The 13,499-nt window shown below is 46.2% G+C and overlaps 1 protein-coding gene across 1 annotated transcript in view; it reads right to left on the bottom strand.

Moving 5' to 3' along the window:
- cog5 (component of oligomeric golgi complex 5) overlaps nt 1-13,499 on the bottom strand; it is an 89,447-nt gene that overhangs the window by 33,942 nt on the left and 42,006 nt on the right. The window contains exons 8-10 of the mRNA XM_042079251.1: nt 4,505-4,664; nt 4,087-4,199; nt 3,594-3,671 (exon numbers count right to left, since the gene is read on the bottom strand). Coding sequence (XP_041935185.1) covers nt 3,594-3,671; nt 4,087-4,199; nt 4,505-4,664 — 351 coding nt within the window. The remainder of the gene's footprint in view (nt 1-3,593; nt 3,672-4,086; nt 4,200-4,504; nt 4,665-13,499) is intronic.

Below are 13,499 nucleotides of genomic sequence, written 5' to 3'. Positions count from 1 at the left end.
ACAGCACACAGTGTACACACAGTGAGGTGAAGCACACACTAATCCCGGCGCAGTGAGCTGCCTACAAACAACAGCTCGGGGAGCAATGAGGGGTTAGGTGCCTTGCTTTCGGGGCAGCCGTGGCCCACTGGTTAGCACTCTGGACTTGTAACCGGAGGGTTGCCGGTTCTCCGACCAGTGGGCTGCGGCTGAAGTGCCCTTGAGCAAGGCACCTAACCCTTCACCGCTCCCCGAGCGCCGCCGTTGTAGCAGGCAGCTCACTGCGCCGGGATTAGTGTGTGCTTCACCTCACTGTGTGTTCACTGTGTGCTGTTTGTGTTTCACTAATTCACTGATTGGGTTAAATGCAGAGACCAAATTTCCCTCACGGGATCAAAAAAGTATATATACTTATATACTTATACTTGCTTAAGGGCACTTCAGCCGTGCCTACTGGTCAGGGTTCGAACCGGCAAACCTCCGGTTACAGGTCCGAAGTGCTAACCAGTAAGCCACGGCTGCCACCTAATTGCACATTAATGCAATTTCAGTCGAATTTCTACCCTGCACATATGTCAATCACATGCACACAGCAATCGGCATAGGCTGCTAGACATAAAGGAAACCTCTGGTGCGTTTATATGCATGGGGGAAAAATTTTCCAACCAATCAGATTTTGTTGTTGAGTGGTGTGGTGTATCTTGGGCAGTTCAGTGTTGCTAGTTTAGCACGCTAGTAAACCATAGGCAGAGAATGGGATTCCCGCTAGCATGCTAGCTAGCTTTGTATGCTAAGCTTAGCAAAAATACGAACATACAAATCATACTGCTTATTACGAAACAAAATGTTAATGTTTGTATATGAAACAGTTTGTATGAATTACCCAAAATTCCCATTAAATTCCCAGTAATTCCCATAATTTCCTTTAACTCCATGATAGTTTCCAATTTTGAATATTTCCAAAATTCCCCAGCTTAACTTCCCATGGTAAGTTTCCGGAAAGTTTCCGCGCTTTTGCAACCCTAGTCCCACCCTACCATAGAATAAATCTGGTTTTCATTCTGATTTCTATACATACACATTCATGTGTTGCTGCATCTGACACCAGATTCCTCACATTGGAGGCAAGATTTTGCAGGAGAGATGAAATGACAAAAATGCACTATATTTCAGTGACGGCTTACATAGTACCACTTAGTTAAGCTTTTAGAGCATCAATTTTCCAACCAAAAATTTAATTGATTGTAAATATGACATGCAGCTGAGCATAGTAAACCACTTTGAGTAGAACACAATCCTTGATGCCAGATATCTATTTAGCACATAACTTACATCATATGACCTTCTTTGAGACAAAGAATAAACAATGTTCACATTTGTTTAGATATATGATATTGAAAAAAAGGGGTCCTAGAACCTTTTTGTCTACAAGTCTTCATGGTGTCATGGAAATATCTAAGACACACAGACACACAGACACACACACACACACACACACACACACACACACACACACACACACACACACACACATGCAAGACGGCACACATAATAGGCCTTTAATTGGGCCATTTAGATAATGGCGCTGCAATTCAAAGTGTCTGAGTATAAAAGCCCAATTACAGCACAATGGCCTTATTTCCCCTGCTGGAGAGACAGCAAGCAGGATACACACACAAGCACAGGGAGATGCAGAGGCCTTGAGAGGTGGTGTCCAGTTATATTATACACACACACACACACACACACACACACACACACACACACACACACACACACACACACACACACACACACCACACTTTGTGTAGACAGCACCGTCTAAGACCACCTATAAACCTGGCCTGGCTGCTCAGCCTGATTCAGCAGGGCACACATATATGTGCTCAGGCAGTCATTTAGATTCAGTACAGAAGATAAGAGGCCCCTATCAGCCTGGTGGACTCCTGCTGCTACTGTGTACTCGAGGCAGCGCTGCCTGGAAGGCGCTAGGGTTAGGCATGGGTTAAAGTTAGGGTTAGGGTTAAGGTTAGGTGCCTTTAAGTCGACAGTGGCAGCACTGCCTGGAAGACGACGTTGGGGGCTTAAAACACCATCGAGTTAGCAGACCACGTGTGTGAATGATAGAGTTAACCTGCATGTGCGCGTGCGCACGCACACACACACGCGCACACACACATACACACACACACACACACACACACACACACACATGTACATGCACATTCAGAGTACAGAGGGTAGCCACCTGCTGGCACTGAATTAGGATGTCATTTTCTACTTATGCACTGAAGCAGGTCTCAGCAGGGGCAGCGCTGGCTGGCAGCCATAAGCAAGGACACACACACACACACACACACACACACACACACACACACATTTCAAAGAACACACATCACATACATGTATTCACTTGGATCAACCACTCTTAACAAAAACAGTGAAATGTACCCACAATCACAACCTGACACACATGTAGCCTACACACACACACACACACACACACACACACACACACACACACACAAACAGAGATGTAGGCACACACACGATTACACACACACATACACACACACACACACACACACACACACACACACACACACACACACACACGGGAAGAGGCTTTTAAACACATTATCAGACATCAAGGACAGACTGCATGCCAAGAGGGGCTTTGTAACATAAACTGGTGGGGTAGACTAAACCATGAAGGGCAAATGCAGGAGACACACTTAAAAGTTGCACACTTTACACTTTCAAAGAGCCTTCCATTTATTAAAAGCTTTGAAAAAGTTACCGTATTTTCCAGACTATAAGTCACACTTTTTTTTTAAAGTTTGGCTGGACCTATGACTTATTTTCAGGTGCGACTTAAACATCAAAATATATATAATTTAAAGGTGCTCACGTATTTCATAACTTTGTGGTAATGTCTGAAGTTAGACTTTAGTGGAAAAAATGCCTTGGTTACGTTGTTTCAAGCCATTGTAGGGTGGTATAGAAAGCCTGCAGGAAGACTCAGCTTGATTTGCGCCAGATCTCAGTAATATTCAACGAGCTAAGCTGCTTGACTCTGATTGGCAAACAGCTAGTCGGTTTCGTCCATAACATGACACCCAAAATTGCATTGCATTGCATTGCATTGCATTCTTCACATTTTTAGCTACATTTTTATGTACCACATCAGCATTTTCGTTTAGGGAATCCTTGTAAATTGCTTTACAATTACCATTGGGCCTACATGTAGCTCGTTGGTCGCCTTCATTATCGCCCAGCTCTCCTCAGCTTCGCCACCATTTACTCCATCTGCACATTCTTTTAAAACGTTCATCTTTTTTTCTCTCTTGCTCTCTTGGTATCCTTCCAAGCATTTGCTGCAAGCTTGGGCCCCCACATCGCCCAAAATGCTCGATTGTCTCTGTCTGTTCTTGGTCTTGGATTTTGTTCAATACATTTCTAAATAAATGTGACTTATAGTCCAGTGCGACTTATAGTCCGAACAATACGGTAATATGAAATGTGACAAGAGTAACATGATTTGCTGTCACAGAGGAGACCTGTATGCTGTGTGTTGGAGTTGACGTTTTGCTGTGTGTTGGTCGTTGTCTCACCTTGATGATCTCATCGATGAAACAGACATGAGTGACGGGATCCCTCTTCTTGGTCAGGACCTTCTGGAGATGCTGGACCTGTTTACAAAAACAGGATTCGGTCATTCCATCCCTTCTGCACAACAGGAATGAACAATACTCAATATCTCTTCAGTGAAAACTATGAGCTGTGATGGCCCTCAGCCAGCAGACTGACCTTACTGGTCACACACATAATGAAAATGTAACATGCCGTGTATATACAATTCTTATATTTTCTTCTATTTGAACATAGCACTGTGCTATCTAAGGGACAAAGTTTGAACCACTGTGGACACCAAATGAGAATTCAAATTACCAAATTACTGAAGCATAGAGATCAAATGGCAGAAATGTACAGTAAAGGTTGAACAGCACTTGGCTCAAGCATTTAGATGGTGGAAATTCAGCAAAGCTAAGCTTTTCCTATATCTGTCTGTCTGTCTGTCTGTCTGTGGCAAGGTTGAGTGAATACCTGGCCACAGGCTGCATAGATTTGGTCCATGAGCTTCTCCAGGTTGGTCCAGAGAGCCGCTCTGAAGGCCGCCGTGTTCCCCGGGGTCGGCATCACTGCCCTGCCCGGTGCCCCTGTACACAGCATCACACAAAGAGTTAACACAAAAACCTTACGCTCAGACCAGGGTAAACAGGGTTTATTATTACTTCAAATATAGTACAATCATGAACAAACACATGCATATAAAGGCAATTAGGTTTTTATGAAGATCATAATTTTATGAGAGCAGACATTTATCAAGTCGGACACACACGCGCCACACACGCCACACACGCCACACACACACACACACACACACACACACACAGACACACAGACACACAGACACACAGACACAGACACAGACACAGAGACACAGACACAGACACACACACACCTCGATTGGTAGCTGGCTGGGTGAGGACCTTGATGTCCAGGGCATTGGTCACGTTGTCCTTCACGGATGCCCGGTATCCGTCCACCACCCCACTGATGGTCTCCCTGAGGCTGCCCAGATTGTAGAACACCTGCAGAGCCGTTCCCACCTGCGTTGGATTCTGAGGAGAACAGAGACAGAACATCAACAAATGCTTTCACATCCTCAGACAATCAAACAATTAAGAAATGCCTATTCTTTCCGTGATCAGTACAATGATACTAGCCTAGCTCTGACAATTTGATTAACCAGGGGACCAACCAGTATAATGAGAGAAATACATCTTCATCTGTTGTCGATAATAGTTTTGCCAAGTAGTGACAAACACATCCATTCGCCAAAGTCATTAACCCAGAAACAATCTGTTCTTTGTGCTGCATTCTTTGTGTTAGCAAACAAACACCAAACAGATACAATTCCCCAATACCAGTGCAGCATATTGCAGTGAGGATTACATGACATGGCAGGACACAGAGTCAAAAGCTACAGAGAGAGCCGGACAGTGGGGGGGGGCAGCTAAGACATCGATTATGCCCAGCCGCACAAGAGCCACCTGAAACACAAATCCCTTTTTTATCTGTGTGTGTGTGTGTGTGTATGTGTGTGTGTGTGTGTGTGTGTGTGTGTGTGTGTGTGTGTGTGTTCGGTCCAGCCCATGGGAGGGCTGGAAAAACTAGGTCACATCCAAATTTTCCACCGTTTTCTCCTTGCGATTAAAACATCACTGCGGGACACAGGGCCCTGGACAAAAAAAAAAAAAAAAAGCCATTTAAAACGAATGCCACTTTTTAATCAAATCACAAAGGATCAGACACATAATGTGCTGGGCGACGTCCTGTGAGGCTGGCGCTAATAGTAAGGTGGTGATAAAAACGAGGAAGGGATCGGCTGTTCCAACCGGATGAGAGGATGAATGGATGAACAAAAAAAAGAAAGAAATGAAAGACTGAAAGGAGCTGCTGGCTTGGCTAGTGGGCAGTAACGTTCATGAGAAGAGGCATAACCAAGCAGCACTGGACTGCATAAAAACATTTAATCTACTCTCATCGCCACAGAGATGGACTCTCTCTCAGAGAAAACTCTCTTTCCCTCGGTCACACACTCCCCCCCTCTTCAGTCGTGTTGTGTGTTCCTCCCTTCCACGCGTTCAGCCACAAACAGGAAGACGATATTGAGGTCAGTACACACTGGGGATGGTGTGCTCTTTCTCTCCCTCTTTCTCGAAATGGTCTCTTAGAGAAGCAGCGTGGTTGTGTGTCAACGTTACGTTGGGAGAGGCTGCGACATACTTTGAGATTGTAATTAACAACGTGCAAAGCGGATTCGCAGCCAGCCATATCCCCTAGCCATGATAGCTGGGACGTGTCAATCAAAGAGCCATGGGGGACGAGCTGAGGCCTAGGGGCATGACTGTAGGGGCCTAGGGGCATGACTGTAGGGGCATGACCTTATTAAACATGTTAACCTGGTGCCACTTGGTTCAGTTTTCCACTGTACTACTGACGCAACTGTAATCACTTGCTTTTGACAGAAGTGTGTGTGTGTGTGTGTGTGTGTGTGTGTGTGTGTGCGCTTACACACATGTACACAAGCACAGGCCGACACAACATGCCATCAGTTACCTGATGACCTCTGCTGGTGAAAAGGTCAAATAAAGGTCAGTGCAATGACAGTATACAAGATGGAGGCTCTCATTGGTGGAGGGACCTCAGGCTACAGCTAACACACACACACACACACACACAAACACATTGGTACTGTACAGCTGAGCTGCCGGTGATATCAAGCCCTTCAGATGGCTCTATAGGTGTGTGTGTGTGTGTGTGTGTGTGTGTGTGTGTGTGTGTGTGTGTATGTGTGTGTGTCAGTGAGCGCATGTGTATTTCACGGCAGAAGGCAGACGATATGGATTTGATACGTCTTGCTCTTGCTTGCCATCGGTCAGGTTGGCTCGCCGCCAGCTCAAGGAGGAGGAGATGTTTCCATATAATTGACTCCGAGGCAGCACCTGGCTGTCTTTCTCTTCATTGTTCCCAGAATGAGTCCCCCGCTGTAACAGGTGCCGGCCGATCGGCTTTCTCTTACTGGCAGCAGCGAAAGGGGGCTAATGGGTTTGGCCGCGAGAGCTGGAAATGTAAGGCCGACAAAGGGAAAAAAAGAGAGAAAAGTGGGAACAAAAGGAGAAGTGAGACCTTCGCTGCTGTAGGGGAGGTGAACAGTATATCTAAAAATACCTGCCCAGGTCTGGCTAATTAGATTGGTAAACGTGCCGCAGCTTAATATGTTAAGAGAAGAAATCTCTCCTTTTCTAGCCTGCCTTTTTTTCCCTTTCCATGGTATCCAAACAGACATACACAGATACAGACACAGATACACACACAGATACACACACACACACAGTTTCTTGACTGTAAAAAAATGACTTAGTGAGCTTCGCTTCGCTTCATCTCTGCTGTTCCGACACACACACCTCGCAGTGTGGGGGAGCCGAGATGAGACGCTTCCAGCAACCGCATCCAGCAAACCTTACATAATCTTCGTAGGCATGGTGTACATTAGGCCGATAATTAGTCCTCTTGTTTCGGTCCATATGTGCGTTCCGCGCCGCGGCATGCCAAAAAGATTATTTTTGTCGCTACAGGATTAGAGGTGTTTCTCCTTGTGGGAAGGATGTGTGGGTGAGCGCAGCAAAAATCTCCTTACAGCACGTCTGCTCGAGGCTGTGCAGTGGGAGACCAGTTCTGATAGCGCTTTCATTTCCCTCTCGCAGGTGTGAGCAGGGGATTTGTGGGAAAATGTGAGCGAAAACGGGGCCTAGGTGGATGTATGTGCTATTTGCCACCCCCCCCCCCCCCCTCCGCCTCCCCAATCCGCGGTGGCAAAGGGATAACCATTCTGTCAGAGCGCACACAGATACAGCCCTGCAGCGACTAATGGAAGTGATACTATCAGACCGGTGCCTCTGCATTGCTGGAGTCCCCCTCCTGTAACCGGGACACGGAGATTAGCACCTGCTCCCTAGAAAGTGGGCTATAATGCAGAGGCACCGGTCGATAGTATCACTTCCATTAGTCGCTGCAGGGCTGTATCTGTGTGCGCTCTGACAGAATGGTTATCCTTTGCCACCGCGGATTGGGGAGGCGGAGGGGGGGGGGGGGGGGTGTAGGGGAAGGTACGAGAGGGGAGGTGTGGCAATGGCTCATTTGATCATACAGCTGAAATGTGTCCCCCTGCACACATTTGTTCCAAGTCAAGACATCTACAGCTGCCAATGAAAAAGCCACCCGTCAATGATGAGCAGTGCTGACGCTGGCGCTGCAGCTAGGGGTGGGCGATATATATCGTCAGGGGCGTAGATTTGCGTGGGGACCGAAGGACGTGTCCACACCAATGTCAAATTACGACTGAAATGTCCCCACCAATTCAGGTTGAAATGTGGAAAAAAGCGCTCACATGCGCTACACAAAGAGTTAAATCATTTCTCACTTAAAGGAGAATTCTGGTGTGATATTGACCTAAAGTGTATTGAAACATGATACCGAGTGTGAACGTATGTCTCATAGCCCATCTCGGCTTGTCCCCTGCACTCCAAAATCTGGCGCTAGTTAGCCGATGCTACCAACAGCTTTTTCAATAGTGGTGCTTCGGCATCGGGCTAGCCATGCAAATAAATCACTGTTTTACACCCATTTACGAGGCTCAATGTATCTCCACACTTCATTGGTAGACTTCCGAGGGCCCTGACATTTAAAACGAGACATTGAGAACTTTGAAAAAGCACTAGTAGTTTACTTACAAGACGATTTATACAGACAGTATCTTCACAAAGTTTAGCGTTTGCAGCCATCTTGAATTTAGTCACGATAAGTCGAGCAACGAGTAAGAATGAACAGGTATGATAAGGGATCAGATTCCAAAAATAATTCAGTGGAAATGCATGGATTCCAGTTTCTTCCAGTAGCAGCAACTGGGTAAATCGCGCTGATTTGAAGTTACCTATAATAACTACCAGTGAGCCGCAGTCTCCTGCGCAGCATGGCACACTACAAGGCATATGAAGTGCGTCCAAATTCACCCATTCTTCTCTGTTGAACTCCTCGAGAAGTAGGCTACTCATCATGTGTCACATGAAAGAGCCTTTTCTCAGCTTTTAAACGGTGCTAGCTAGCCACTATTTGCTGTGATGAACAGTTTGCGAGAAAAATAACGTCAAGAGATTGAATAAATATTCTCTGCGCCATCCCCACATCCATTCGTCTCGGTGGAATATCGTAGGCCTACACACTCTTCACGCAACAAATGACAAACCATAGGCCTATATCAGAATAAACAGCAGACCTTACCGAACACAAAGGTGAATGCATTCCCGTGTATAGTTAGTTGTTCTAGAGTAATCCGGTTTTTAAATAAATTGTAGCAAAATTCAACATGGTCATTCGGCTTTAAGCATTTCTTAAAACTGAGCTGTGATTACTTCGCCTAGATATCTGTAATTATTAGAATCAGAGAATATACAGGCAGCTCACGGTTAAGAGTTTGTCAATGTAGCCTTAATGTTTTCTTTTCACAAAATGCTAAGCATGCATGTAGGCTATTTAAGTTTCTTAAAACTGAGCTGTGCTTAGATGGGTCAATGCATGATTTCATAACAGACCAAATAGAAAATAAATGTTAAATATAGCCTACATATCTGTAGGCTACATATTAAAATCAGATTATGTAGGCTACACAGTATAGTTAGATCAAGTTGCACAGTAGCACATTTTAATCATGGATAGTAGTTAGACAATAGCACATTTTAATCATTTTATATATCTATAGTGGCTGGTGAAAGAGTTGAGGGGGGGGGGGAGGGGGTTAGTGGGTAGAGTCCCCACCAAAGCTCAGACCAAACCTACGCCCTTGTATATTGTCTGCGATAATATCGTGATTGTTGTTTTAACGATGTGCAAATTGACATTATCGAGTATTTCAATTACTTATGGGGAAAAAACACTCGAAATCACGCACTGAAGACTCATACATTCCCAGGAGGTAGGCTATGCGTGAGAAGTGCAGAAGTGTCACGTGATCACTAGTGGGTCACAACGTTGTCCCACGCAGCCTAATGTTTATTTTGTGCAGCAAGAGTAGCCTACTTGACAACAACTGCAGTGAGTTGGGAGAGAGAAAGCAAGAACACATAGGCTACTACTGGCCAAATCCTCTCCAATTGTTAGAATTGGACTCTGGGCGTTTGGGAACAGCTGAGGGAGGAGGCTACTTGAAACTGTGAGTTTCGGTCGGTGTGAGCGAGCGGACTTTCAGTTGACAGTAATTAACACCCTTTTGAACAATCTAAGCTGTGCGAACGTCAGAGGGCGGTCTACGCTGATGCATCATTAGTGGGACAGGAGGACAGCTGCATGTAATTCCTAGTAGAATAAAAATAGTGGCAGCTGCTGAAGCGGCAGCATAAGCGGCAGCCCGCGGTTCAGCCAGCCTCGTTTAAGACGGACACGGTCAAGACAAGCAAGTTTACCTGTGCAAGTTCACAGGCACCGACAACGGCAAAATGTGCCGTTCCACCATATCTGTTATCACCGGCCATTGCAGAAAACGGCATCATGCCAAAAGGGGCAGAAATGTCAAAAGGGGCAGAAATCCCCTTCACCTCCAGGAACTTAAACGGTCCTCACCGACAGAAACCTCCTTCTCAATGGGCTTGTGGAACTGTCAATCCGCAGTCAACAAAACCGACTTCATAGCTGGCTATGCCAACCACCTTTCTTTGGAACTCCTTGCTCTCACTGAGACTTGGATCAAACCAGAGAACACTGCCACCCCGGCTGCACTCTCCACTAACCTTACACTATCCCACACCCTTCGCCTATCTGGACGAGGAGGCGGGACGGGCCTGCTGATCTCCAACAAATGGAAATTCACCCCGCTACTGCCTTCAAACAAATATGTCTCATTCGAATTCCATGCCATCACAGTGATCGCCCCAGCAAAACTCTACGTGCTGGTCATCTACCGCCCTCCAGGCCAACTAGGCGACTTTATTGACGAACTTGACACTCTGCTATCCTCCATCCCTGAGCATGACTGTCCGCTTCTTGTTCTCGGTGATATGAACATCCACTTAGATGCCCCAGGCTCAGCGGACTTTTTGGCCCTGGTCCACTCCTTTGACCTCGAACTGGTTCAAAGCCCACCGACTCACAAAGCTGGCAAAGAGCTTGACTTGATCTTCACTTGGAACTGCAGCACAGACACCCTCATGGTGACGCCTCTCCATCTTTCTGACCACTTCTTCATCCAGTTCAACGTCAGCCTGTCAGAACAGCCTCCGGCTCCTCAGCCGATGGTCACGTTCCGCCGCAACATCCGGAACCTGTCTCCAACGCACTTCTCCTCTGTGGTTGCCTCCGGTCTACCTCCACTCAACACCTTCTCCTCTCTGGAGGTTAATGAAGCCACTGACTCGCTCTGCTCCACACTGACCTCGTGTCTAGACGAGCTGTGCCCTCTTACCACAAGGCCAGCTCGATCCAAACATTCTCATCCATGGCTAAATGATACCCTCCGATCGCAGCGCACCAAACTCAGAGCCGCGGAGAGGAAATGGCACAAATCCAAACTAGCTGACGACCTCAAAAACTACCAGACACTCCTGACCTCCTTCTCAGCCAGCATCACTGCTGCTAAGACTGCTTTCTACCATGACAAAATCAACAGCGCTACAGACACTCGAAAACTTTTCTCAACCTTCAAATCGCTACTCAACCCTCAGCTGCCTCCTCCTCCATCCAGCCTTACTGCAGATACCCTCGCCTCATTTTTTACAAACAAAGTGGCGGCAATCAGCAGTCAATTCTCTACATGCCCACTCAACGCATCTGACTCAGATACCGCACTCCTACAACCTCTAGGGACTGCTGGAACATCTTTTTCAGCATTCACGCCTCTCTCCGAGAGTGAAGTGTCCAGACTCCTGACATGCAGCCGTCCTACCACATGCTCGCTGGACCCTATACCTACGAGCCTACTTCAGTCCATCAGCCCGACCATCGCTCCAGCTATCACACATGTGATCAATGCCTCGCTAACCTCCGGCACATTTCCAACAGCGTTCAAAATGGCCCGGGTAACACCGTTACTTAAGAAAGCTTCTCTCAACCCTGCTCAAGTCGAGAACTACCGCCCTGTCTCACTACTGCCTTTCCTATCCAAAGGCATTGAACGAGCAGTCTCCAAACAGGTCTCTGACTTCCTTTCACAGAACAACCTTCTGGATCCAAATCAGTCTGGGTTCAAAAGCGGCCACTCTACCGAAACGGCTCTGCTGTCTGTAACAGAAGCCTTAAAAGAAGCCAGGGCGACCGCTCGGTCATCAGTACTCATTCTGCTTGACTTATCGGCTGCCTTTGACACGGTTAATCACCGTATCCTTCTCTCTATACTCGCTGACATGGGAATCTCCGGTTCTGCTCTCTCCTGGTTTGAATCCTACCTCACAGGACGCTCATTTAACGTATCATGGCTTGGTCAGCTATCCGCACCTCACCATCTCACCACAGGGGTCCCCCAGGGCTCAGTGCTGGGCCCCCTCCTCTTTGCTATCTACACCACCTCCTTGGGACAGATTATCCGTTCGCACGGCTTCTCATACCACTGCTATGCAGACGACACACAGCTCTATCTGTCCTTTCCACCTGACGACCCCCTGGTTTCAGCACGGATCTCGGATTGCCTTTCAGACATAGCTACATGGATGAAGGCACACCACCTCCAGCTGAACCTCTCAAAGACTGAACTGCTGGTCATCCCAGCTAAACCTACCATACACCACGACATCAACATCAAATTTGACTCCCTGTCTGTTTCACCGACCAGGACTGCAAGAAATCTAGGTCCTAAACTGTCCTAAAATTGTGAGAATTGTTCTAAAACTTACTGTTTACCATGTTGTTAGTCGCTTTGGTTAAAAAGCGTCAGCCAAATGTAATGTAATGTAATGTAATATGTAATGTACTTGGGATTTTATGCAGCTACTTCTGTTCAAGTAGCATTGATGAGACAGTCACGTTTTTTCCTACACGGTATTATATGTAGAGAAAACATTAGCCTTTGAGTATTTTAATAGTCAGTTGTAAACAAATAACTATTCTCATGTAACTCTTTTGTAAATGGACTTAAGTTCGCTCTAAATATCTACGTTTATCATTTATGCTAACCGTTAGCATCTCTATGGGATTTCTCATTTACATTAGCCATAAGCTAACGCATGGGTTTCTATTCTGTAACTTGGAATGCTAGCCTACGACTCTTGGGAAACTGTTAGGCCTATTCATTTTCTCTAATGTAGCTGGCTAGACCATGTCATTGCCACACACACAAGTGGGGGCAGAATTGGAAATGTGTCATAGAGTGACAATGCATTGGTTGATTTGGTTAAAAAGTCACAGGTTAGGTTATTGGTTATTATTGTAATGATGCTATTCATAAATAATGAGCTGTAAAGTAACTCAGACTTTAACAAAAACAATTTTTTAAAGGATATCGACTAATTATCGTTATCGTCAAAATCACAAAAAATATCGAGATATTATTTTTTGTCCATATCGCCCACCCCTACGCTGCACCAGTGCGTTTGGTCATGCAGTAAACAGCAGTGTTTGCACACAATTGCTTCCTTCCCATGAACACCTGTTGGCTGTATACCACTGCCATTAGCCTCAGAGCCTGTTTGTTTTATCAAGGTGCTGACACACGGCATGAGGGTGAGCCCCGGATATTTGTCAAACAAAAACCAAAAGGAGATAAAACGAGGAGATAGCGCGGCCGAATCCACACATCACAACGCTCGGAGCCATCGGACTGACAGCTAAGATTTTCATTTTCAACACTGGCTTCCCCGCCAGTTTCAGAGGCTTGGAGCGAAGACACCTGTTGTGTGATTTCTCGGAAACCA

Source organism: Alosa sapidissima, chromosome 22 (genome assembly GCF_018492685.1).
Source record: "Alosa sapidissima isolate fAloSap1 chromosome 22, fAloSap1.pri, whole genome shotgun sequence".
In the NCBI taxonomy this organism is placed as follows: Eukaryota; Metazoa; Chordata; class Actinopteri; order Clupeiformes; family Clupeidae; genus Alosa; species Alosa sapidissima.
The sequence above is the reverse complement of the archived record's forward strand: the minus strand, read 5'-3'. Positions and strand labels throughout refer to the sequence as shown.